Source organism: Triturus cristatus, chromosome 3_1 (assembly GCF_964204655.1).
Source record: "Triturus cristatus chromosome 3_1, aTriCri1.1, whole genome shotgun sequence".
In the NCBI taxonomy this organism is placed as follows: domain Eukaryota; kingdom Metazoa; phylum Chordata; class Amphibia; order Caudata; family Salamandridae; genus Triturus; species Triturus cristatus.
The window spans coordinates 314,364,269-314,392,225 of record NC_140583.1 but is presented as its reverse complement, the minus strand read 5'-3'; the positions used below and the strand labels follow the sequence as shown (position 1 = coordinate 314,392,225).

At 48.0% G+C, this 27,957-nt stretch overlaps 1 protein-coding gene across 2 annotated transcripts in view; it reads right to left on the bottom strand.

Moving 5' to 3' along the window:
- TERB2 (telomere repeat binding bouquet formation protein 2) overlaps positions 1-27,957 on the bottom strand; it is a 394,925-nt gene that overhangs the window by 352,126 nt on the left and 14,842 nt on the right. Inside the window, exon 2 of one of the 2 annotated variants that reach the window (XM_085646319.1) lies at positions 15,294-15,375. The exons of the other annotated variant lie outside the window; for it this stretch is intronic. Within the exon in view, the coding sequence (XP_085502445.1) occupies positions 15,294-15,375 (82 nt within the window). The remainder of the gene's footprint in view (positions 1-15,293; positions 15,376-27,957) is intronic. 2 annotated transcript variants of the gene reach the window in all.

Sequence of the window (27,957 nt, the reverse complement as noted above, 5' to 3'; positions counted from 1 at the left end):
AGGCCTTCTCTGAAATATCTAATTTCTGCCCTGACACTGGGGTGTCACTAACCCTTTACAGCAAGGTAAGACATCTTGGGGTCATTCTGGACAGAGACAGGATCATTCCCTCCCTTATTAGGGCTTTGGTCAAAGCCTGCTTTGACCTCCCTCAATAAGCTGCGGTTTGATGTGTCTGCGACTTACAGACACTCGTAAAGGATTAGTCTTGGCACTAACTTGTATTGGGCAGAGGTTACTGTAAAGCACCCACTGCAGAACTTCCCTCTACCCTTATTCATGCAGTTCAATTTGCACAGCATTCTGTAGTGTGCCCTTCCAGTGGTCAAAGAAAGAGCACACCAAGGCGTCCATTTCAACGGATCCATTGGAGTTAAATGTCTTTGTTCTTCACACAGATTGACTTTATTCAACCCTGGCAAAACATGCAGTAATTTGCCCAGAAACAACTTGCACTTCCTGGTATTTCACCAGCCTCAGGTTCTGCCGAGGCCTCCGGTGATGGTATTTCACGGCCAGGAAACTGAGGAGTTTACTGCCCACTAATAACTTAGGCCTGTGACCAGAAACCTCATGCACTAGCTTCCTGTTAAAAGTGTCTTTATAAAAATTTGCTGCGTACCATATAATGTCATCTACAAATTAGCCCCTTCCCTGTTCTCATGAGTTCCAGGTGGTAGAAACCACTATTCGAGTTCAATTCCAGAAGAGATCTCAATTTCTCAGTTGCTGCAGCTAGGGCCTGAATGAGTTTTCCATGCAAGCTATGGGTGTCCAACTGAAAAGGCAGCTTAGATATCTTCATGTTGTAGATCATAGTCACATACTTGTTCTTTTCCTGACTGCCGCATACTTGTTTTTCTCCTGCCTGCGCTGCTTCCTGCAGCTCACTACGAGCAAAAGTTATGTGACGTCACTTTTAGACCCATGCACTGTTAGACATATATATTTCATCACTTTTTTGTTGGCAGTAGGACTGATGCCATTTTTTCCTTTCCTCTGCTCTTCTGTTGCAAGAGGGCGCGGGTGAGTACAACTATAACTCACACTAAATAGGACTGTCTTTCCAGAATTGTTGTTAAGAAAGAACACTTTCATAAGCACCTCCATAATGATACTACAGAAAGAGGGCAAACAATGATAGTAGTCCTAACTGTTCAAGAGCTAGTGCAGAAAAAGAAGTAAAGGTCTGGATTCTCTGTTGCATTGAACTTCTTCCAGGGATGTCTAATCTTGGCCTCTTTTCAGGTAGTAGCAGGGCCACAGGCGAGACTTTGGGCTCAGTCCAAGCCTGAAGGGGACAAACAAAGGTGCAGCTTTTGTTTAGACAGCATTTGAAGCGCATTATAAAAAATATGGGAACTGTGATGCTGCGAACACTGGGGGTGGGGTTAGCAGGAATGGGGGAGGACTCAAAGGCGTGGCTAAAATAAAACCAAAATATTCTGTAACTTTTGTCGATCTTTCACCTTAAGCAAATACATATAAAACAAAGCACAGCTTAAGCAAAAAATAAATACAAGTTAAGTTGATCCGTGGTAAATTAATCCTGGTTGGTGCAGTAGAGAATAGGGACTTCAGTATTTTTAGTGCTGAGAGGTCCCAGTCTGTGACAGAAAGCACTGTGAATATGTAACTCAATATTTTAAACTTGTGTTACACACAGTATAAGATAGGATGCTACAAAATGCTCACAAAGGTTTAAGATAATAAAGTGCTTACAAAATACAGGTTTTAGTAACACCCAGAATTTACCGTAGTGACATTTATTTGCTATAACTGTCCTTTAAGTGCACACACTTCCCAGCTCAGCTGGTAAGTCCATTGCAATGCGTCTCCAAAAGAATAAATGTGTGCCATCAGGAAGCTTCAAATGATTCCATCAATTAAAGTCAATACCGGCTTCCAAGCACCCTTTGGGGTTGCAGATTTAACAAGATGCATACATTTACATTTCCTTTCAGAAAAACAGAGACCCTGGCAGGAAGGCTTGTTTCTTGTTGGCTGCCTGCCCCTCCTTCGGTTCCCCAGCACAGGTGTCTCCCTGCGTTTTACACTCTTCAGCTATAGCATTTCAACTGTCGGAATTAACTGTCCTGGGACAGTTGTCTTTTCACAAAAAGTAGTGGAACTGTTTTTCTTCAATAAAAAAAGTATGATCATTTTGTGGCCCTCTGGTCCCACCCACTTCGACCTCTGTCTGGAGAGCACCACTTTGACTGAGTTTGAGTGCGGCGCCTCTACTTGCGGAGGTGAACCTCCATCTTAGATTCTCAAAGAGTAGGCATTGAGCAGCATCACACTGCAGATGACGTCAGCTTCAATCGTCCCAGTTTCTGGTTGCCAGCCAATCAGGTTGAAAGGTATCTTCTTAGGACCGCCATCTTTTGGAGGGCCTGCAGACGCCTGGGTAGAATCCTTCTAATTGAACTGCCATGGGGAGGAAGGTTTTTGTTATCGCCCTCGTTTGAGGAGAAGGAAGAAAGATTGGTGGATGGACCCAGACAGTTTGTGTGGACCTCCTGCCACTGCAACATCTGCTCGCAATGCGTAGAAAAGTGGCCGCAATCAGTGTGTAAAATGTTCGCTCCACTCAGGGTTTCCAGATTCTGCTAAGATTTTGTAGGCATTTTATAAATCAGAAAAAATACACAAGCCACGTTTAAGAAACTAGTTTTAGGGAGCCAACTTGTACATAAAACCAAACATGTCGTGAAGCAGATTCACAAAAACAAATATATAGAACTTCGCTCATGTAAGTTCTCACCCACGTTTTGAGTTAAACTTTTGATTTGTGTGAAATTCACACCGCTTCCAAAAGCACACCTGGGAGGCTCTGGCAGTCACATATTCCGACCGCCACCATACATGCACCCCCTACAGGTGTGTCCATGTCACTGAAGCACCACAGGGGACCCCCTCATGCGGCGGATGCGGATATTGACTCATGCTGGATGTGGGAGGACGAGGGAGCAATGCGACGTATAGACTCGTAACACCACACCCGGGGTCCCAGGATGTGCTGCTCTAATGTCTGCATATTGTAACCACCTTAACATCCTAACGATTCTCTTTGTCTCTATATATGCATGTACTTGACTCTAAGGGTCTCACATTATATGTGCAGCGCTCCGATACCTATGGTCTAGCTAGCACTATATGAAACCTATAAATAAATAAAACAAGTGTACAGTTAAAGCCACACAAATTGTATAAACCAAAGACCCCATTGATGTATAGAATAGAGGCTGCAAGCAGTGGAAGAATGGGGCGCGCTCCACTTGTCTAGACCTGAGGCCGCACTTGGCAGACAGAAACAAAGTTATTATTATTATTATGAGTTTATAAAGCGCACTTATACCCAAGGGTGTCCTGGCGCTGCACACGGAACTTCCCTGGAGAACAAGGGCTCAGTCCCTAAATAACCAAGTCTTCAACCCCCTCCTAAAAGAGAGGAGCTCCCCATCTTTCCTAATGTGCGCCGGCAGGCTATTCCAAACAATCACCGCACCATAGGAAAACGTATTTCCGTCCCAGCTGGCCTTTTTTATCCTGGGCACATCCACCAGTTTGCTTTCGGTGGAGCGCAGTGCTCTCTCTGGCACATACCACTTGAAGCATTCATTCAAAAACTCTGGGCCACTGCCATTCCACTCAAATCCAAAACACTTGGGGAAAAGACATTGGCATTTACAACTCCCATATCTGTAACTCTCACAAATGCGATACCAATTTGTATTACAAATGCTTGTTCTATGTATGCCGCAAAAATGTATTAGATAGAAAACCTTCCTTTTGCACTGGGTGGCAGATAGCTGAATATTGTCTTGTTCATGATGCTGTAAAAGGTGGTATTGCTCGTTTAGGTCCCTCGCATAAGAACATATCAGTGGAGGTTTTCAATCCTTATGTTGATTTCTTGAGACAACTACAATAGGTGCATAATCTCAGTAAGCCTCAAACACAAATACGTTTCAACGTCCAGATGGGCAGCATGGAAAAATACATTAGATCAAACCTTTTAAGACTTATTGGGATACATATTTCACAAGCACACTTGTCACAGAAGGAATTGTAGGCGAAATACCTATGAAAACTGGTTCCAATTTGATTTTGATCCTAAAATATATTCACGCTGCATTGTATATTTGAGATACTTAATTCTCTTCGTTTCGTCCAATATGTTTAAAACACACAATATTACGCCCAGTTGTCTTACTGGCTGAGGATTTCTCCACACCACTCCAAATTGCTTGAAAGGTTAGCCCCACTTCAATGTTTTTGAGTTAACACCTCGCCCCAAAGTTCTGATCTAGTTACGCCCCTATCTATCAAATGACCACAATAAAATAGTAACGTAAGGATCACAATTTGTTATGGTTATAAACTATCAAACGCTAGAGCTGATCTAACAGCAATAATATGACTAGGCGGTTCATAATACTCCTTGCCAAAAATGAGGCATAACCTGGAACACAGAATAGATGCCTCAAGCGATGGACCAAATTTAAGCTGCCTCGCTTGTGTAGAAGTGAGGTCACACTTGGTTTACAGAGCGCAAGCTGCTCCCAGCATGGAGAGTGGTTGTCACACTTAGAGTGCAGTTGGGCAAAGTATTGAGGCCACACTCTGTGTGTGAAATGAAAGAGGCACACTGAGCACAGAAGATACTCTGCACTCGGTGTGCATAATGAGGGCTGCACCCAGTGTGTAGAGTGGAGGCTCCACTTGGGGTGCAGAATGTAGCCCAATGGAAGCGCCACTCATATAAAACCAATGAAGGTCACAACAGTGTATAGAAAAGTTTGTGCACCCTGTGCAGACAATGGACTGCATCCGGCGTGCATAACGGAGGGTGCACGCGGTGCACAGAGAGGGGGGTCGCACGCGGTGTACAGAACGGAAGCCACAGTCTGTGTATAAAAAGAAGGCCACACCATTGTACAGCACTGAGGCTGCACTCAATGCCTACGGTGATGGCTGCACCCATTGAATAGAGTGGAGGCCTTGTGGTGTACAGAATGGAAGCCACACTGCATGAACACAGAGACCTCTTCACAAACGTACATTTAGATGGGAGTAAATCTACACGTGTGAACTTACTCTTACACTTTGAAGTAACTTTAATATTTTTGGTAGCCTTGATGCCTTGAACAGGTCCCAGTGTGTATAATGAAGTCAGTGCCCACTATGTAGACGGGAAGCCACAGTGTGGGTTAGCATTAGGCCTGGGCGGTAAATTCCGTTCCGCTCGCGGAATTAGCGGAATTTCGGCAATTTCGCGTTCCGCGGAGAACGCGAAATTGCCCAAAATTCTGCTTTCCGCGACTTCGCGAAATTTTTTCTTGTTCGCGTTCTCGCAATGCGTGTTCGCGAGATATTTCTCCCAGAGCACGCAAACAGCATCTGTGAACAGGAAAAAAGCATCGCGAACAAGCAATTCCGCGTGTTCGCGGAATTTCTGCATGTTCGCGGAGATTTTTTACCGTTTCGCGGAGATTTGCGTAACGCGATTACGCAAATTCCGCCCATCCCTAGTTAGCATCGTGGTTGCAAAGAGGTACAGAATGCATGCCGCCCTCAGGGTACAAGGTAAAGACAAAGTCCACCCTCAGGGGTACAAGGAAGAGCCCGCACACTGTGTCGTCGAGGACACCAGCGTAACTAAACAAAATGTTCCCGGCGACGGTACAGCAGAGCGGGCCATGATTAGATCCGGCCTTGTCGCCCTCGCGCGCAGCCTAAAGGACGCGCGAGGCCGTCGCGAGCTCAGCATTCCGTCCCACCCATGCGCGCATCCACCAGTGGGCCTTGATAATGTATTGATTTCGCATTGATTTTCAACCTAACGCAATCAACTGGGAGAGAGGATCGCATTAAAGCATCTGTGGGCAGACGCCTTTTGCCTGGAAGACTCACAATGCTGTGTTAGAAATCTCTTAATGAAGACTGTAATCCTACAACCCCGGTTCCAGGCCTCCTCACTGCTTTCGACAGCCGAGGCCTAAAAACGACCAGAGAACTGGTAAATAATGATCCCGCTTGGTCGTTTTGAAATGCAGATAAGCTGTATTTTATTTGGACAGCTCAGTGGGTTACTGCCTTTGTTACAGAGATTCTTGTGTTACTTGCAGTTCAGAAGTTACAATCCTAACATAGGACAGTGACCTATCAACCGTCATCAAAGAGCTGCATACAAACAAGAATGGTATAGTTAGAACTTCACTTTTTTGTGTTACTATATAGTTAGAAATTGCCCAGTCTTTCATTATTTTAATGTTGCTAAAAAGCTTGGGCCGATTAACATTTTTATTAGTAAAGCCAACCCCCAACCATGGGGTATTCTTTGAATCTTGAGTTTGTGCTTCCTCGGCTCAAACCCTATTAAAATATATTGCCCACCAGTATAGAGGACATGTAATTCCTACACCTTGTAATTCTCATTGGCTCATGTGACATTCCCTATAGACTGAATTACATACTTATATGATTCATTGTCTCTGTATAATGTGTGTGTGATGTAAAGTACTGTGACACCCTACACTGATATGAGTAGCGCTATACAACAAATAAAATGCATATGAGAGGGGGCTACAGAGAGATGAAGGGCACTGTTGGAGGGTGGTAGCAATGGTATCTGTGGAAAAAGAGGTAATTGGTGAGGCGCCAAAAAGACTTTCGCACCAGTGCTAAAGCCGGCCCAGTCATTGCCTTTCTGTTTTTATTTAATTAGCAGTCAGGTCATTAGGGCAACTGTGGAGCATATTTTAAAGTGTGTGCTAAATATATTTACTGCTATATTAAATGTTTTAAGTTTGAAGGTGATTTTACTAATTTTTTTGCGGGAATAATGAAAGTAGAGCTGGATGGTGGCTGATATGGGGCTGTGGCCCAAGGTCAACTGTGAGATAAGGTGCACAGAAGAGGGATGGAAGTAAAGTGGATAATCGGGCCTGTAAGTACTTGTGTTGAAACCTAGCCTGTTGGCATTTGAGGGTTTGCACTTAGGTCCAGACACCGCTCTTACTTTCAAATAACTCTCCACATGCTCTGTATAAACACATAATTGATCTGTTGTATCATGGTGACTGTTTGCAAGTAAATATAATGTAATCTAGGGCTTGTAGGCTACCTCAAGAAGCAACAAATTGGGCCCGCAGTGGCCCATTCAAATGCACCCTTGGCCCACCCAACTAAAAATTCCTGGAGCCGGGCCTGTTGGTACCTCAGGGGAATGAAAAGGGGCTTTAAAGGAACGGAACAGCAGGGAGAGGTTAGGAAAGATATAACTGTGCAATGCGTCGGGTTATGGTTGAAAGACTGTAGTAGGAAAGGATGCATCACTGAACAAGAATGGATGAGCAGAAACTGGTAGTATAGCAGCCCGGGCTCTGAAGGGATGGGTGTTCAACAGACACGATGATGGGTAACAAATAAACATGACAACCGTAAGGGGGTACGGAACTATGCAGGGCGCAGAAGCACAGAGAGCAAGGAGGAAAAAAAGTTGAAAGTGGTATGTGACAAAGGGATAAAAGAAGTGCGGAAAGGGATGAGAGAGCATGGGTCAAGCCGTGGACAAACTGGGGAGCAATAAATAAGTACAGGAGAAGAGAATAAACATAGGTAACGCAATGGTGGGTGGTACAATGCAGAGGAGCAGGGTCCGGGGAGGAAAGGTGAAAGTAATAAGAGGGAAGGAGGAGCCTAGCGCTTGACCAAGATGGCCGCGTGAGCTTAGAGCTCCCGAGACCCTCGCGCCCTCCGTCGACTATCCTGTCTCTAATCCTGATGGTATGCATGGCACCGTGTTGCTGAGTTGTCAGGGAGGCGATTGATGCTACCCGCGGTCGGATCGCCCATCGGGAACCGGACTTACGACTGGCGGAAGATTGCGGCCTAACTCCCAGGGATGCCAGGGGCTAGAGTTGGCAGGATGCCCGACTCCTAGTTGATCAACAACGGCCTGGCGAGGTGTGAACTGTCGGACGGAGGTCCTCGCTCTTTCACTATCGATTTCGTTCCCTTTGTCTGCCCGGACACTGTAGAGCTCTGGGTGGCTTTATTACCCCAAGGACGCTCGGCGGGCTACTCTGGCAGCACAAGGCAGACCTGCTCACTCCTTATCCCTCTCTCTGAGAGGGAACAGTCTTAACTGCACTGGACTGCCCGGAGTCCATTATGTCGGGCAAAGCAGAAGGGGATCGGCTGAAGACTAAGTCCACCAGGCGGGGAACGTATTGCCAAGTCAACAGTATGGACCGCTACGCCCTCCTGAAAGCATCGCCGAGTGGATCGAGCCAGGCGCCGGATGCCCAGAAGGAGGACTCGCCTGGGACACCGGAGCTCTCCCTACAGGATGTCATGGGCGCGCTCGACGGGATGCAGACCTCGATGGGGAGACAGTTCGAGGCCCTGGCGCATAAGGTGGATGCCATCCTGGTAGATGTCAATCTGATCCGCTCGGACCTGGGCAAGACGAACGAGTGCGTTAAGAACCTGGACCACAAGACCACGGGCCTCACTGATGATGTTGCGGATCTGCAGACCGAGGTTCGGAAGCTAAGGGCCGAGAGTGACCTCGCCGCCCGTCGGCTGGAGGACTTCGAGAGCCGGGCCAGGCGCAACAATGTGCGCGTCATCGGGGTCCCGGAGTCCTCGGATGAGGCTTCGGCGGACCTGCTTGTGGAGGATTTGGTCCTCAATCATTTGAAGCCTAAGGGCCTTGGAAAGTTTTTTGCGGTGGAAAGGGCCCATAGGGTGCCGGGCGGGCGGCCTAAGGCGGGTGCCCCGCCGCGGCCGATTGTCGCCCGGCTCTTTCATTTTCGAGATCGGGACGCTATCCTGCAAGCTTCGAGGGTGACGGGCCCAGTCCCCTTCCAGAATGCGTTGGTGAATTTTTATCCGGACTTCACCCAGCAGGTGCAGAGACAGAGACAGAGCTTCCTGGGGGTGAAGCGGAGACTTCGGGAACTGGATCTGAAGTATGCCATGCTTTTCCCTGCCAGACTACGGGTGGTGCATGAGGATCGGACATTCTTTTTTGACTCTCCTGTTATGGCCGACGAATGGCTGGACGCTTTGCCCCGGCGACGGACGGGGGATGACACAGCCGAGCATGGAGACAGTGGCCGGGATGGACAGGGCTGATATCTCAGAGCCGGCCTGACTTGATTTGACCATACTTGAAGATTTGAATAGAGTGCAGTAACTGTGGAGGGTTGCGGGAGGACGAGGGGTGCTCTTTTCCTCCCTTAGGGTACTTTTTGTAGATTTTTTGTTTTTGTAGGGCGACAGGCACACTGCAAGTTGGGGGGGCTTTGTAAGCTGCAGCAGGGGTGCAGGGTGGGGGGAGTTTTGGGGATTTTGAGTTTGTTGTTGGGGGGTTTATTTCTGCAAGGCATGATGATTATCCTCAGGGCTGTTCCATGGTGGCTCCTCGGGTGTGGGGTGGGCCTCTTTCCGTTTGAGGATGGGGGGTAGGGGCTTAAGTGTTATAAGCTGGAATGTTAATGGTTTGGGGGATCGCATCAAGAGGGGGATTGTGTTGCAATTTTTGAAACGCTCAATGCCAGATGTTGTCCTGCTGCAGGAGACGCATCTCATAGGTAATATGTGCTATGCCCTGAATAGGAAGGGGTATAAATTCATTGCACACTCGGGATTCTCTTCTGGGTCCAGGGGTGTGGGCATCCTTGTTAGAGCATCGTTGCCTTTTGAGGTGGACTCCACAATTGTTGACGATAGGGGGAGGTTTGTGGCGGTGGCGGGGCGGTGGGAAGGAAGGACTTTGGTTTTGGTTTCGGTTAATGTCCCGCCGGCCCTGCAGGCCTCCACATTTGCTGAACTGGGCAGGGCTTTGCTGACTCTCCCGGGGGGAATGCTGGTAGTGGGAGGGGATTTCAACGCTGTGGGCTCCGGACTGTTAGATAGATACCCGCCCAGGGACACAGGGGGGGGCTCAGAAATGGCTTCCAGACTTCCTGGATACGTTTGGTCTGATAGACTGCTGGAGGCTCCGGCACCCCACACAGAGTCAATACACGTTTCACTCCGGGGCGCATGGTAGCCTCTCCAGGATTGATTACCTGCTCACTCTGGCCGCACATGCCTCGTTGATATCCGAGGCGAGGCACATGGCACGCGGTATCTCTGACCACTCGCCAGTGTGGATCCGGCTGGATCTAGGTCGGGAGGGAGGAGGGAGGGTGGCCCCCATCAACCCATGGTATTTCCGAGACCCCAAGATGCGCAGCGCCCTGGTAAAGAAGGTGGATAATTACTTTAAGGACAATCTGGGAACCGTGGACTCGGCGGTGTCGCTGTGGGAAGCTTTTAAGACCGTGCTTCGGGGGGAAGCCCTCTCCCTAGTGGTGGCTGCCAAGAATCGGAGGGATGGCGAGGTGCGGCAAGTGGAGGGGGAGATCGCGGCCCTTGAGGGGGCTATGGAGGAGGGGGTTACAGAGTCCTCACTGCATGAGCTTTGCTTGAAGCAGGCGGAGTATAGGGACCTGGTGACGAACGCCGCTAAGACCCTCAGTAGGGAACAACAGGGCCGCCTGTATGACGTTGGTGATAAGGCAGGGAAACTCCTGGCGTGGTTGGACAGGAAAGAACGGGTCAATAGAGTGGTGCCAGAGTTGACGGGAGAGTGGGGAGAGGCGATTGTGGAACCTGAGGGGATTGTGAAGTGTTTCGCGGAGTATTTTCGTAGGGTTTATTCCTCTGTGTCGGACAGGCCGCCCGAGGACTCGTCTGATCTCCTCCGTGATATCGAGTTGCCCTGCCTCTCTGACATAGATAGGGATGATTTGGATGGTGACATAACGGTTGACGAGGTGGCGGGGGCGATTCGCGCGTTAAACTCGGGTAAGGCCTCTGGACCGAATGGACTGCCGATCGACCTGTACAAACTGTTCCCGGATAGGGTCGCCCCTCACCTGCGCGCCATGTTTTTGGAGGCGCGGGGGGATGGGATCCTTCCGTTGGATCAGCGGCTGGCGTCGATCGTGGTCATACATAAAGAGGGTAAACCCCGAGATAGGTGCGCCTCCTATCGGCCCATTTCACTCCTCAACGCTGAGCCGAAAATTCTGGCCAAACTCCTGGCTACCCGTTTGAGTAGGGTACTTGGCGATTTGGTCCACCCGGATCAATCTGGCTTCATCCCGCACCGAAACACAGCATTAAACCTTAGGCGTCTTCATGGCGTCATCGCCAGGGCGGGCACGCTGCGTGAACCGGCTATTGTGGCATCTCTTGATGCCACGATGGCCTTTGACACGGTGGAGTGGGCATACTTATGGGCCGTGCTGGCCAAGTTTGGTTTCGGTCGCGGTTTTGTGAGTTGGGTTCGGTTGCTGTACGAGGGGCCACTAGCGAATGTTGTGGTGAATGGTCGGGCATCTACTCCGTTTCAGCTTGGTAGGGGTACTCGGCAGGGTTGCCCCCTGTCGCCTCTGTTGTTCGCCCTCGCCCTTGAACCGTTGGCTGCGTGGATACGTTGGCACCCGGATATACGGGGCCTTCGGTGGTCGCCTGATCACGAGGACCGTATTTCGCTTTATGCCGATGATATCCTAATCTATCTTGCCTCACCTAAGAAGTCACTTATAGTGGTCTGTGACGTACTTGCATCGTTCGGTAGGAACTCGGGGCTTGTGATTAACTGGGGCAAATCGTACTTGTACGTTCTTAGTGGCGAGGTCCCACCGATCCCTAGAACATGTTCGATACAGGTTGCCCAGCAGGGTTTCGTGTATTTGGGGATTTTTATATCCATGGATCCTGCTGTGCGCTATGAGAGGAATCTGCTCCCCCCCTTGGCGCGCTTGAGGCGAGATGTTGAAGGTTGGCGGAGGCTGCCGCTCTCCCTTGTTGGGCGTGCGGCCCTGTTCAAAATGATGTCTCTTCCCCGCTTCCTCTATGCCCTCCAGAACACCTTGGACTGGGTACCGGCCAAATACTTTCGGGAGGTCGAAGGCCTCCAACGGACGTTGCTGTGGGATGGGCGGCCGCGAATAGCCATTTCAAAGTTGACGCTCCCATGGTACGATGGGGGCATTGCGCTCCCAGACATCCGACGGTACTATTGGGCCACGCAGCTGAGCGCGATCAACCATGGGTTTTATGGCCCTGCCCTCAGCCCTGGGTATGCCCTGGATAGGTGGCTGCTGCGTGGCGGCAACTACTACAGGGCGTTGTATTCGCGGTCCTTAGACTCGTCCCTCACGGGGCCCACAGGTGTGGCGGTGCGTGTATGGAAGATGGCGACTGATTCGTTGGGCTGGAAGGATAGGCTCACCCTCGCTACCCCATTGTTTGAATCGGAAAGATTGGGAAGACTCTGGCATACGAAGGGCTTTGATAAGTGGGACCTGATAGGTATATCCAAGGTGGGAGATGTGCTGCATAAGGGGAGGGTGAAGTCCTTCGAGGAGTTGCAGACTGAGTACGAGCTAGGCCCTCAGAGTATTTCAGGTATATCCAGCTGCGTCACGCCCTCCGATCAGTCCTCGTGGAGGGTGAGAAGGTGCCGGAGTCCTCTCCCCTTGAGGACCGAGTCCTTGATGGTCATATACCCGAGAGCACGATCTCGCTCATATATAAGAAGTTGATTAACGTCCGGGCAGATATGCTTTTGGGGCTGAGAGAACAGTGGACTAGGGATGGCCTTGAGTTGGATAATGAGGACTGGCAGTCAGCGGTTTCTTCTCCTAAGGAGGTTGCGATCCCGTCGCGTCTGAGGCTGGTGCAGCTTAAAATACTGCACCGGGTGTATGTGACGGGGCCAAGGCTGGTCCACATGGGATTCTCGGAGGACGGCCTGTGCAGAAGGGGATGTGGTATGGTGGGTACTTTCCTGCACATCATTTGGGAATGTGGTGTCATTGTGGAGTTCTGGAGGAGAGTCCATGCAGTTATGGGGGAGGTGACGGGCACTGCGGTACAGCCGGAGGCGCGGTGTTGCCTCCTGAACGTCTGGGGGCCCACTGACCTCGATGAGGCGCAGACCCAATGGGTGACTCTGGGTAACATGGTAGCTAAAAGGGATATCGCGCGATTGTGGGGCTCCTCGGGACCCCCTACACTGACCGCGTGGAAGGAGAACATGGACTGGAGCATGTTTAGGGAGAAGACGGTCTACTGCTCTAGAGGTCGCCCCCGGAAGTGGCATGCCATCTGGGGGCGGTGGAACCAATACAGGGGGGGAATATGTCTTGCCCCGGATCTGGAACCTCCCGAGGAACAGCCTTCCCCCTGACCTACTTTCCAGCACAGTTTGGTTTTAGGAATCGTTTTGGGCCTCTGCTGTCCCCCTTCTTCCTCCGTACACAGTCTTGTAACTAGTAGATGAGTGGGGTCCGGCCTCCCCTGGGGGCTTTCGCCATGGGCTTTCAATGTCCTTGCCTTGCTGGGGTTTGTTGTGAGTTTTTTCTGTGTTTATTTAAAATTGGACCTTTGCATTACTCTTTGAACTGTATTGGGGACACATCATTGTATCTAATTCTCAATGCTGCCGAACCTTCGGGCTGTCGGCTGAATAGCTGTGTCCTGAATTTTGAAATAAAGGTTTTCAAAAAAAAAAAAAAAAAAAAAAAAAAGAAAGTAATAAGAGGGGTCGTGTGCCAAACGTACCCCAAGAGTGTTATGCAGTAACATACAAATGGATTACTATTAGAAGGGTCTAGAAAGTAATGAAGGAAGAAGGTGAGAAAAAAATAAAAGCGTGAGGAAGCATAAAAGTAACAGGCAGGCTTGGAGGGGAGAGACGCAAAAAGGAAAGCCTGTGCAAATAATAGGAGAGAAGAGTGGGAGTGAGAGATAAACATAAAAAGAATGGAGTGGGGAGCAGGAGGCAATGTAAAAACAAAGACAAGCTGGTATGAGTGAGACAAAATGGAGAGCGTGTTTAAACAACGTAGGTGCTAGAGAAAACCTAAAAACCAGGGAATCTGAAGGAACATAACAGACAAAACGGGGCAGAGGAAAGCAACACAGAATGTTTTCATAGTGATATGCAGCACTCAGGATAAGAGCTAGAAAACACATTTACTCGATAGTGTTGAAAGCAAAGGAAAATAAAACAGTTTCCAGAATGCAAGTCATCAAATCAAAAGGACGGTAAAGAAGCTATGCTCCTGGGGTACGACAAACACAGAATTTGGAAGGCAAGCCATCCAATTAAAAGCAAGCAAACGAGATTAGCCAGAAAGCCAACCAATCATAAGCAATGGGCCGGCCCAAATTCATTGTAAGTTTTGGTATGGTCCGCAATTGGTCTTTTGACAACCAAAAGCTGGCTGTGTAAGAAACCTAAATTGAACCATTTGGTCAAAGAAAGAGCAACGCTGTGCATCGAAGATTTAAAACAGCAATATTCAGGTTTGCAAAGGAATTCGATAACCCCTGCTTTCTGGTGATGCCACTGCATGTTGGGACTGTAGTGGCAATGGCCCGAGTTGCTCTTGCAGTTCTTTGTATAGGCAAGTGACAGTACAACGCATCAAAAAGTAATGAGAAGCAATCACATCTGCAGAGGATGAGAAAGGTACTGCATATCACAAACGGGAGCTGACAATTAGACTGCTATTTTCCAAAATGGAGGCAGATAAAACTGTGTGTGTGTAACTGTAAAGGGGGCCAGACCAGCAAATGTAGTTGGTCACGTTTCTGTTAGTGTTGGCCAGCATAAACAAAGATAGCACCAAACGAAAGACTGTGTGCAATGCATTAAAGTGGGAGATCAAATACTAAATCTTAGTAGATGGACATACCAAAAATGGAGTGTGCATCCCTGTGGATGGACCATGGGAAGCTTATGCGAACTGAGAATACAGACTAATGCTTGAGGTGGTTCCAGTATGTATGTTGTTAAATTATATATCACTATAATTTTCAGGGTCGTTTGCAATTGTTATTTGTTTGTGATTATTTACAGCGGGGTTGAGAGTTATTTTGCATATATTGTGCTACTGCAATAGTCCCAGTTGTTCAAGTAGTCCTGAATGTGGTACTAGCAACACCCTAACTGATGTTTTAAAAATTACATTGTACAAAGAGTTAATTCAGAACAACTGTAGTGCATCCAATCAGCTCTTCACACGTCAAAGTCTCACTTTAACCTCTAAACCGTCATATTTCCTACTGCTTAAAAAACAAAGCTTTTACTGCTCTGCACACACAATTGATGTGCACATTACATTTTCTACCTAACATCCATGATTTCCAGTTCTGCCCTCTATCAACGTGAGCATACCTCCTCCCAGATCATAAAAATAAGGAAAGCGTACCTCAATGTATCTGGATGTGAAGCATCTCTACTGAACAAGTAATCAGCATTAAGATGATTTGTGATTACTCCTCCCTCGTTCACTGTAAAACATGTGACAAATGACAGGAGTTTAAATGTTTACCACACTTAACATTTAAAATGTGCTTGTGTATCCAAGAAAAGGCCCACCCAATTAAGTCACTGCCATTAAAAAACACGCACACCAATTTAAGGAAGCAGCAAGGGTTTTATTTATTTCTGAAACCCCAACTAAATTCTGCAAGTAATTTGTTTTGCACTTTTATTCCAAACACCAAGATGGGCCTCTCCCTTCGCTTACCTTTATGCTATTCAGAACTACTAACAGGCCATCATGAGCTGACCTCACATTCCTACTAAGCACAAGACTGGATAGTTTTATTAAACCAGAGAAGTTTTAAAATGTACCCTGTGAGTCCTGGCAACATGTGCAGGCTGCAAAAGGTTGTAGAGATATGAATAATCTATTTTTTAAATGTAATATTTAAATTAGAATATTAGGTAATATTATGGATCTGCAATTGAGAAACCATCTCCCAAAAGAATAGAAATACACAACTCCAAAAGTTGCGACCCATGGCATATTTGGTATCACAGTTTGGACCCTTTTCTCCACTCCTCATCAAGGGTTTTTATAGAGAATATGCCTGAAGTTCTCCAAAGTGAAACTGTTTTGAATAAAACGGAAGAGGGCAGTCCGTGCAGCAAGCCAGCTCTATTTTAAAAACTACTGTTCTGATAGAAAAGCCAATTTATGCCAAGTCGAAGCCATATCAACACAAAAAGAAAGCTCAGCATACACCCATTTTTTACAGACTTAAAATAACTGTATTTTTCTAATTCTATTTTCAAATTAGTATTGGAAATAAACAACTAGTTAGATAATAGGATTTCCAGAAATAAATTTTTTGCTAATATTTTTTTAAGTGTCCATGAGGATTAAATCAATGCCTATTAAAGTTAATTATTTTTTTACACCTTTCACCTAATAAGAATTCCTGTCCACAATTGTTAATATATTTGCTTCTTAACATGTTAAAAGGAGGAAATACTTCCAACAACAGGCAAAAACACTGCCTGTTTAGAGAAAAACTTTGGAAGTAGTAGGCCTAGATGGTGGAATGGGAAGAAACTCAGAAGACTATGGGCAGTCACAAATAAATCATACACATTTCAAGGAGTAGTTATATGCCTACTTATTCCAGAGATTTACGACTATGAACTTGATTCACTGAAATCCTAAGAATTAGTGGAAGTTACATCCCAGTTTCAGAATTTGTGCCCCAAGATTGCTACTAGTCAGATGTGTTCCTGGTGTATGCTAGATTATCGTACCCCAACATGGGTAGAGTCTCTATTTACTATCCAATACAACAACTTAAAACATAGATATACCATTATGCTTAATTACTTTATTGTAGGGCAGGTAGAAGAAAAGAAAAAACAAGTGTACTGAATTGTGCAGCAACAGCTGCGAGACAGATTCACACTTACCACTCTTCATGAAATGCCACTGAGGTAGGATTGATGTGATCACTAAAATATGGCAAATCAAAACACATGGTAGCAGAACACAACCAACAGGAAATAGTTTCAATCCTATTTTAGGAGAAGCTGCACATGCATTGCGCTTTGAAATGGCTAAACGGAATCTCTTGCTTTGTAGACATCTTTCAATGGAAAGGCCACAACAACTGTTTGGCTGTCATCCATCAGTGGATGTGATACATCTATCTACAACTGAACCCCAGTAAAAAAAAAAAAAAAAAAAAAGAGTTATTTTTTTTATTACAAGGAAAATGTCCTGTGGTCTCACTGCATAGGAACTGCTCCATCACCTGCTACTAACGTTTTACTAAACAGGGGTGCCTTTAAAGATGTCCGCAGAGCAGCTAGCTGACACTTACTCCTCAAAAAGGTATTTTCTTTCATTTTAAAGGCTCACCATCTTTCTACAGTCTCCCTCGCGCATTCTCTAATTTTTCATATGTTTTTATTTATTTTCAATAGGAAAAGAAACAAGCATTTGCAATGCAATAGGTCTCGCATTTACGCGAGTTGGAGCTATTGGCATTCTAAATGTCAATGCCTTTTTATTTATGTTTTGGTTTTAAAATATAAATAAAAGGCATCGTCATTTACAATGTCAAAAGGTCAAACTCGAGTAAATGCGAGACCAATTGCATTACAAATGGTTGTTTACTCTGGTTATGTGGTTTGCACTTCCGCTATTGTGAGGTTTGTGTAAAAATTCCATTTGTTTTGCATTTTGGGTGGAGCAAAAAGCGACACACATACCTTCAAACCACTGAAAACTTTCCTAACAAAATCAGTAATGACATTTTTTTTAAGAACGCATATGCCGCAATCCAATAAACTACATACAAATGAAATGTACACAGAACTAAAGAAATTGCATACAATTTTACTGTTACCCCTGTACTTATAATGTTGACCTTTTCATCAGGAAGCAGTTTCTTTAATCTTTCAACGCTGCTTGAACCCACATTTATGCGGTCACATTTCACTGAGCAAGGATAGAAAATGGATGTTTTAATTCGTAGAAAATGGGTGAGGGAACACAAAGCTGCTTAGTGTCTTTTCACTCACCAGCACGTGACACCGAGCTGCCTGCAGCCCCCGCAGTGCAGACCTGGGGGCTCTTTGTACAGCTACGAGTTTAGCCACCTAAAGGGCCTCTCAAAGAGCGCAGCCACAGAGGTCATGCTGGAAACGTAGGCATACAGTTCAGTGTGAAAAGAGACACTATAAGTCCCAGAATGCAAAGTGGCATGGCTCAACAGATAGGACCGAGCGAAGGAGTCGCAGGGCTTGAGGTATTTTGATAGTAGAGACCTACACTTGGGCACAGGTAGGGAAATGTGCAGACCGGGGTAGAAGTAGGGGGGGCGGAACTTGGCACAGATACTGTGAACATTGTAGAAACAAAACAGAAAAGGGATAACATCAAGGGCACTTTTTATGGGGAGTGGGGCGAGACAAAGCTCCCGGGCTCCGAAAATTTCCCAGAAATCAAGAGACTGGTGCCAAAGTTTAAGCCTAAAGAGATTACAGCGCAGAGCTAAACTCGTCGAAACAACAAGGGAAAGAAGTTACCGCTAGATGCAGAATGTACCCGAACTTTATCGGATTAAAAACCACAGGCCACCCAGTGTGTGAACACCTCACCTGCCCAGCGAGGGATGTGCTGATGACAAGCCACCCAGTGCGTGAACACCTCATGGAAGTAAGTGCTATTTAGGCCGTGGTTGTGCGCCACACGTTGCCCTGAGGCACTCTGGTAGTAAGCGCTATATAGGCCTCGGATGTGCGCCACACGTTGCCCTGAGGGGCTTTGTGTTTACAATGCCCCAGAAGACTCACAATTCTGTGCAGAAGACACACTTCTAGTCACCGGAGAATCAAATCATCCACAGAACAAATGTATAAATAGTCAGGCCAGTGGACTCACCTGCTGCGGCTCAACAACTACGGAGGACATGGCGGTATCTCCCTACAACAAAATAAACAAACATTTGTTCGGCTTTGTCCATGCACAAGAGGCAGCTCTCCCGAGTTACATGGTGTACGCTGAGCATCCCACATATATTGCGTCCCTCCTCTATGCTACCACCTCTCAAAACTTAACTGTTCAAGGGCATGGTATTGAAATACACGTAAAATAACATGGACTAGCTTTGGGGCGTGTTAGCATAGGAAATGAATAAACGCATTGTGGGCAAGGGATGTTTCTTGAATGAAATCTATAAGAGCCATTTTGCTTATTTGGAAGTTGAGGTAATAGGGAGAAACACCAAATATGGCCGGGCTGATGGGTATGCGCTGCACTGCAAAGTACTGAGTCGATTGGTTTAAAAAAAAAAAAAAAACATTGCCCTGTAACATTTAACATTAAATACATCTGCAAGCATGTGATAAAATAAAAAGCAAAACCTGCTGAGTTCCGCGAAGCCCAAGGGAAGAAGTGGCGCTGCGGGTGCCGTGTTTGCGATCCTTGTCGTACACGACTCAAAGGTGCGAAGAATGGTCCCACCAAACCGAAAGCCTGAAAAAGTGTGCGATGTGCTCGCTACTCACCTTAAACACGGCTACTGCTACAACAGTTCACGCTAACTACAAACTCAGCGACCACTAAACCAAGTGCTCGCCATTGCAGGAAGGCAGCCGCTGTTTATTTTTGCATCGCGCTTTCACTTTAAGTGAAAGCACGATGCAAAAATAAACACGCGGCGCCCTGTCTCCTTTTGGGACGGCCCATCCGGACTGGATCTCACAGCTTGTTTATATAAGAAGCCTCCTTGAGATAAGAAATTGCTTTATAACCGCTATGAAGCAGGCGATCCGGTCCGGACGGACCGGACCAAAAGGCGAAAGGGAGGCAACGCAAACAGCTCATTTCCAAAAGCAGCCCACCGTTTAGCATAAACGGTGACACCAGCCAATAGAAATGAGGGGCGGGGCTTCAAGCCCCCTTCTGAAATCCCTCTCTCACAATATCTCTCGCAAGCGAGCAGCGCATGCGCTGCAATGCTAGGCGAGACCTAAAAAATGCGATATTAGTTTAAAGGGCTTTAGGCATTAAGCTAGCAACAGCATCATTATATATTTTATGTAACCCCAGAATTTTCATCATACTAGCAATTCATGTGTCAACTTGCTCCAGTGCCATACCAAAGTAAGCAGTGCTTTATAAAAGATTTTGAGTACAAATTAAGTATTTCCTACTCCTATTTTGATAATTAAGATTTTGAACTGTCACGGGGGCAATTTGTCTTCCAAATTCTTTACATCTTGCACTATTGTCTGTCAATCTCTTAGATCTTCTTATATTATTTCCTTATATATATGCTCATTTGCCGAATATATATGTCTGTGTATTAGGTCTTCTTATGGATATGTTCTCATAGATATGTCCATTCAATCACATCATTGGTCTAGTGGCGGATTAGCCATCCATCCTATAGACAATCGCATTTTACATAATAACGTATGAATCAGGGTGCCGCTCAACCACAAGCATCACAGAGGTCACTGGTCGTCCTTGCCATCTGGAACAGTCGGGTCCGAAAGTTGTCATTTTTCAGCATGAGCCAAATGTGCTTTTCTGCTAGTGTTAGTGTCACCTGGCTGTTAATGGACCCCCTGTGATAAAATGTGTGCTGCTCCCTCACAATGGAGAAAGGGTTTGGGTGTGAGAGGGAGGGTTAACGCATTAGGATAGCCACACCTTTGGGTGGGGACAGGGAGCCCTGCACAGGGTAAGAAAAGTACTGCCACGTCGGTTTTAGGTAAAGAGGGGCGCTGTGGGATAGTTTGCTGCAACACACACAGGATGTCCTGCAAAGGTCACCCCTGTGAACTTTTACCCCATTGATTAGTGTGTGGCTAGGAGTTTTCCCAACCCACAGGCTGGCACTGGGCATAAATGTGGTCAACCCCAGTACTCTCTTTAGAACACCTCTGGATCCATGGAAGACAGAAGAAGGACTGCACCTGCTGTCATGTCCTGTGAGGAGATCCCAAGGACTGAACCTCTTCCCACTTGAACCCTGGGCCAAAACGTGGACTCCAAGGGACGGCTGGATAATCTCCTATTAAGCAACAGGCACACAATAGCTGCAAGAAGCCAACTTACCTGAAGAGCCCAGCCTACCAGTTCCAATTGGACCTGCCCTGGACCTAGCTAGTGGCTTCGTGAGTCATGAAACTTAAGGTCCTAGGGCCCTTAGATAAGTGTCAGAGTGTACCCCTCCAGCCTAAACCTAAAAGCTGGGACTTACAAACTATTCAAGGATTTTTACCTGGAGATCCAGAAGAAGCCCACTATCAACCTGCCAAGTCAATCTTGGTAGGTTTGTTACCTCTAGACCAAAGATTTAGGTTTTTTCCGCTGAGAGCTTTTCCGCAGCAGCAAATTTGTTTCAGCTGGATGTTGCAGAGAAGGTTTCTGGCCTTGTGGAGCCTTGTTAGGCTACAGCTTGCAACCTTGCCCCGTTAGAGGAATTAGAGCTCAAACGAATGACTACGTCCAAAGGTAGAAATCTTCACTAGGCAAACATTCCGAAAGTATTTGTCCGGCAACTGACCTTCCATGGGCAAGAAGTGTTAAATTTTCCCACCAAAGAAAACATCTTCACCTAGATTTCGTTTGATGGCTATCTGGCCTTATGGACCTCATCTGAGCCACTGCCTGCTGCCTTGACCATCTCCATTTTAGAGACTGAGGGCCTGTTTTAGATTTTGGGAGACGGGTTACTCCGCCAAAACAGTGATAGGAAATTATGGGATCTATATTTCGGCAGATGGGATATCCATCGGGGCCTAAATCAGAAGGTAAAACTCCAGACCGGGATGAACCCGGTCTTTGTATCAGACTCGCCTCACCTTTGTCAGCCTTTAGCCTTATTTATCCTTGTTCCGGTCTAGTGCAAGCAGTTGCCCACCGTATTGCTTTTTGTCTCTTTTTTTAATCAAAAATTTTAAATATTGATATATCTAGTTCCCCTTATTGGATTTTTGTTGTTTTGGTGTCATTTTGGTCATTAAAATATTCTCTATTATTGGAAATTGTAGTGGTATTTTTATTGTGTTGTGTTTGAGTTTTTTGGTACTTCTAAATGTTTTACACATTTTCTTGAGTTAAGCCTGCCTACTCATTAACATAGATACTAGGGATTGAGCTCTGATTTAATTTACTGAAACATTTACTGGACCCAACAAGGATAGTGGCATAATGGATAGTCTCACTGGTAAGATTAGTCTCTTGGGCCAGACCAGTGCTACCAGACGGAATTGTACTTTTTCCCCTCTGAAACTTCCAGAGTACCTTTGAGAAGAAGAGTATTAGAGTGAATACATTCCGGAGATCCACTGGCCCCTTGATTGATGGAGGATACAATACCTATGCTTTTGCACACAAATTCCTCAAACAGCAAACGGGTGGGTGGGTGTGGCCAGTATGGAGTTGCTAGACATGTTCAGCTGTAGCTTCCAGTCCAACTGAGTACTGCTGCAGAAATACAAAAGTCACAAGGTTTCCACGTCGCACATGAGGGTCCTGTAATGCCACGCGCCTCGAGGGAAAGGGTGTAGAGGTAGTGGCCTAGCACTGAAGGCTACTGCAGTATGGCGGCAGCCCGAACAACAGCCCACTGCACTGCAGGTGGGCTCTGTGCAGCTGCAGGACTTTGAAAAGACAATTGTGGAGCCCTGGCCTGCCTATAAGCAGCAATTTGACTCTGCAATTATTGAAGTGCATTAAATGAGTGGTGCATAGCAGCCCAGGAAACCCAGGCCCCTCGAGCACAGTGGCCAGACCTCATTTGGCCCCCACTCCCTGGTGAAGAGATCTTTGGCGTTCTAGAGCAGCAGTAGCTTATGCCCGAGACTGTGGAGTGGGGGCTGTGGCATCACTGTATTTGAGCAGGCATGGGACCAGAGGGGATCCCTCCAACTTACTGCAAACTAAGGTTGAGGCTGTGCCACTGAAAGAAATGACAGAGGCCCCTTATGAAATGTAAAGGTCCAAGTCACAACGTAGTCAGTGGCCTGTCACCGCGTGCAGGGAAGTGAAACAATGAATAAGATGACGAGCATCCCATTGAAGATGTATCTGGTTTTCCGATTCCCTGGAAATCACATTGAACATATTAGAATTAGGACCTCTGGAAATGACGTGACCATCCTTGAACCCTGCAGGAAAGAGGGAGTGATGGACTATATTCAGACTTGCTAGGTGGATTGGTCTGAGTGCGGGAGTCGGGTCCAATTAGGCCTCCGCATGCCTCAAAGTAGAAGACCTCTTGAAGCAGCCTCTTGGCCTATATTGACAAATTACGGTTGAGACAAGAACTTGTGGAATCACGTCACAATAATTTGCCACCCGGTGTGGTCTGACGCCGACTGGGATGGGCGCACAGTAGAGGAGTTCCGGTGAGTCGGCGACCCGCGGCACTCTATCCGGCCTAATAAGATCCTGGAGGCGACCCCATGTACGGTGGACTCACCACGGCCAGACCTGTTCCGGTTTACGGATCCTTTGGTCACAGTAAATGTAAATGTAAATGTTGTAGACTTGTAAAGCGCACAGCTGCCCCAGCAACAGGGCGTCCTGGCGCTGTAGACCGCTGGGGAACCCGTCCTGGCTATCCCTGTGAGATGGTCCCTTTTCTGGGTATCTCCAAGGTGAAACCAGGCATCCCCGGCGTCTGTGGGGGGCCGTTGTAGAGATGAGGCAAGCTTAATGCCCAGAGTTGCCGAGTGTGTTACGGACACCTGAGCGGACCCAGCGTGGAGTGAGCGGGCCTGCGGCCTGACTGGAGCAGTTCCGCCCACGGAGTGGATTTCTGAAGGCCCATGAGGATCGGTGGCGCAGAGAAGGTGAACACGCCCGCACACCTCTGGTGATCTCCGATGCCAGCGGGTGAGAGGGCATCCACACACGCAGTAGAACCACCGCAGCCGAAACTGAGCTGACACCGGGCCTCGCGGCAGCTATACCAGTGTCCGATTGGACGTGGCAGAGCAGGAGCAAGCCTTCGGCGGCAGCCACACTGGAGACAGGCCTCCCTAATAAGGAACTTCCTGAGGGCCCTGAAAAGCTGGCGGTGCCGGGTGGGTGAGTGTGCACACCACGCCATCATTCCCCGGTTCCGGGTGACAAGGGAGAATCCCGGGTCGGCGCAGACGCCCCGGCAGCACCGTAGCGCTCATTCCCATTGACTGCAGGAGGGCAGGCAGTCACTGGGTGGGATGCCCCGATGCTGGCTCTCATGCGGAGGTACTCTTTGTGGCCAGGAAGGAATAAAACCTGGGCTCTATGGAACACCCAATGAGCGCAGGATTCACTGCGAGGAGGAGGTGGGACTGTGGCTGGGGCACCATCTGGCTTGAACAGGGCCAAATCCTTAACAGCCCGACCCGCAGCGGCGAAAAGTGGAGGTTGAGTCCGTACATTATGCAGCCTAAGCACCCTGGAACCAAAGGCTAGGGAGAGAGGGGGGGGAATCTGAGCCTACACACATGATCCAAAGGACCTTGCAACAGTCGGCCCCCGGGCTGCAGCAGGGCAAGCAGCCAAGACGTAGGGCAACTGAAGACTGAAATGCCGAAACCTACTCAGCGGGACCTGGGACTGAAGCCTGCACCAGACAGCCCGTAGCTGAGAACTTGTAACCTATTCGGAGCTGGGGTACCCACCCAAAGCATTGGCACTACATAGGGGGCCGCACTGGACCGCACGTTGGCCATCTGGTGCATAGCCCGGGCGGCCTACCTCGGGATCCTCAATCACGCGGGTGCACATTCAGGGACCAAGAACTCACCACAGTACCAAACTGCCAGTCGGAAAGGTCGTAGGGAGTGGCGACACCTGGTGAAGGTGGTTCCTGACCACAACCCAGACAGCAGTAGAAGACTGAAGGAAATGGTGAAACCCAAGGGTCACTTACTGTATCAAACAGATGGATAAGTAGGCGGTCCCTAGACCTCACCAAGAGGAGGCGACCCTGCCCACGGGTCCAGTAGCCTCGGGAGAACCCTCCCTGGGGGAGATTACGATGGTGATACAAAGCCTTCAATCCTCCCTGGAACCCAAAAAGGACTCGGTCACCATTGAAGTGGGGCTCCTCAGAGCAGACTTCCAGGAGATGTCAGACAAGGTACAAACGGCAGAAACCAACATCCGAGACCTAGAGGAACAAGTGTGCAAACTAACTAAGCAGCAAGAGGCTCTGGAGGCAAGAGTCGAAGACCAAGAAGGGAGGTCCAGGCACAATAATATACGCATAGTAGGGGTGCCTGAAGGAGCATAAGTCCAAAGCGTTGACCTATTTGTGGAAGACCGGATCACAAATCATCTGAAACCCAAATGTCTATCGAAGTTCTTCTCCATCAAAAGTAAACACATGGCTCCGATCCTGCCGCAGAGACCAGGGGCCCCACCACGTACCATCATAGCCCACATGTTCAACTTTCGCGACCGTGATGTCATCCTGCAAGCAACCCGGGGGCAAGGAGACCTTAAATATGAAAATTCCACGATTCGCTTTTTCCTTGACTTTACCTACCAGGTTCAGAAACACAGGAGGAGCTTGGAGGAAGTCAAGATAGCCCTTAGGGAAAAGGACTTAAAATATATGATGCTATTTCCTGCCAAGCTAAAAGTTATAGCGGCAGGGATATCCTGGTTATCCCACTCCCCAGCAGAGGCCTGGGACTGTTTGAATTTTTGGCGCACGCAGGAGTCTCAACACCCCAAAGGGGTCCCATCCTTGTAGAATGGGAGATGGAGACTCCTCGGGTGATGACAACGACCGGCGGAACCTGGAACAGTCCCTGTCCGCCTTATAGCTCCATGATGAGCAACGGACGCCACCAGAGACCTTGGGACTCGCTAGCATAACAGCCTGCATGGAGATCGATAGAACATAGAGGGACGAGTGACGAGGTGTACGGTGGGGGGGGGGGGGGAGCTGCACATGGGACTGAAGGGTGCTGCATGACGATCATGATCATTCCTCAAACCGTTAACCACTAGGCCCTAGGCAAGGGGAAGAGAACGTAATGATCCGGGCGGGACCCTCCAGGTACAGTGGGGTGTTTACGGGACGAGCAGGCACACAGACAAGAAATGTATGGGCAACCAGCCCCCTGACATGATTACTTTGCAGTTAAGGGTGACAGGCGCTCTGCAAATTGGAGTTGTGGCAAGTAGCCAGACACTCCGAGCCAAACCGGACACACCACACGCCACATTAGGTGAGGGAAACACAAACAGCACACACCTAAAATCATATCCTGGAAGGTAAATGGATTGGAGTCCAGGATAAAGCGCACGTTGGTACTACAATTTATTAAACGACACAAGCCTGACTTGTTCTTTCTGCAGGAGACACATTTGCAAGGGCACAACTATAATACCCTGGACAGATAGGGCTACACCTTAGTGGCGCATGCAGGATACATCTCAGGGTCTCGGGGAGTAGGGATCCTTCTTAGATCTGCTGTGACATATACCCCAGGAGGGACCCAATAGGCAGATTCGTACTCCTGTGCAGGAAATGCCATGGGCAAACTCTGAATCTGGGTTCAGTATACACCCCACCAGGACTACAAGGCGACACACTATCCGCCATTGGCGCGCTACTCCTTGAGCTGCCGATGGGATCCCTGACACTGGGAGGCTATATGAATGATGTCATCTCCCTGTCAGAGGACAGATGGCCGGGTCAGGTGTGCACAAAAACAGGGACTCCCCTGGGTAGCTTTGTGGAGGCGCTAGGGTGGGTTGACTTATGGAGAGCCCGGAACATGACAGCATGTCAATACACACATCTATCAGCACAGCATGCCAGCCTGTCCAGACTCGACTATCTGTTTACCTTCAGGAAGGATGTGAGGAGCTTCCTAGACACCCACCACTTGGCAAGGGGTATATCTGACCATTCCTCGGTGGCCACTTGGTTTAAGGGGCAAACAGTGGGTAATGTCTTGCCGGCCAGCTGGTGGCTTGGGATTTGACAGACAGAGTTTGCAGAACAACTGATAGAAGCCACCGAGAGGTACTTCCAGAAAAATGAGGGGGTCGATGGACTCCTGCTGTGTCCTCTGGGAAGCCTACAAACCAGTGATACCTGGGCAATACGGAGCCCAAGTCGGGGTAAAAAAGAAAGAGGACAGACGGAGACATCAGGCAACGGAGGCTGAGTTAGTAAGGGGGACAGATGAGGAACTTGACACCAATAATGCATTGCACAGCAGGAACTGCAAGATATCGCAGAAAAAGCAGCAAGGGCTCACGCCTTAGCAGTCGAGAAGAGGCTCTATGACGTAGGGTAGAAGGCCACAAAACGTAATGCCTTGCTCGACAAGAGGGACAACGAAAGAGAGTGGGTGATGGAAATTCTTGACCTAAAAGGGGAGGTGCACACGGGTGGCAGAGTAATTGCCAAGACATTTGCAGCCTTCTACGAAAACATATATGCCTTCAAATCCGACAGATCCATTTCAGATTGCAAAGAACTCCTAGAAACTATGACCCTGAACACCCTGACGAATGACGACTGAGGCGCTAAAAAGGGACTTGACGGTAGAAGAAATAGTGGGGGCTCTTCAGGGACTGCGATCCAGGAAAGCACCTGGACCAAATAGTTTGCCCCTTGAATTGTTCAAGAAGACAGCGTAGAAAATAGCGCCCCACCTCCTGAACATGTTTCTAGAGGCCAGGGAAGCTGGGACCCTCCCAGACGACCAGAGAACTGCCACCATCGTGGTAATCTCAAAAAAAGGGCAAACTACCAACAGACTGCACCTCATACTGTCCCATATCCCTGCTCAACGTAGAGCCCAAAGTTCTAGCCCAAGGTCCTTGCAAACAGGCTAACAGGGGTAATAATGTCTGTGATACACCCCGACCAATCCGCCTTCATGCTGAAACAGGTACTCCATCTGACAGAGGAGCATCGCGCAGACAATGCGACAGTCCTCTCCCTCGATGCCCGCATGGCTTTCGACAGTGTGGAGTGGAACTACATTTTTGCAGCGTTGCCTCGGCTGGGCTACGGACCAAATTTCTGCTCCTGGGTTTGTCTACTCTATGAAGCGTCGCAAGCCAGGGTGCAGGT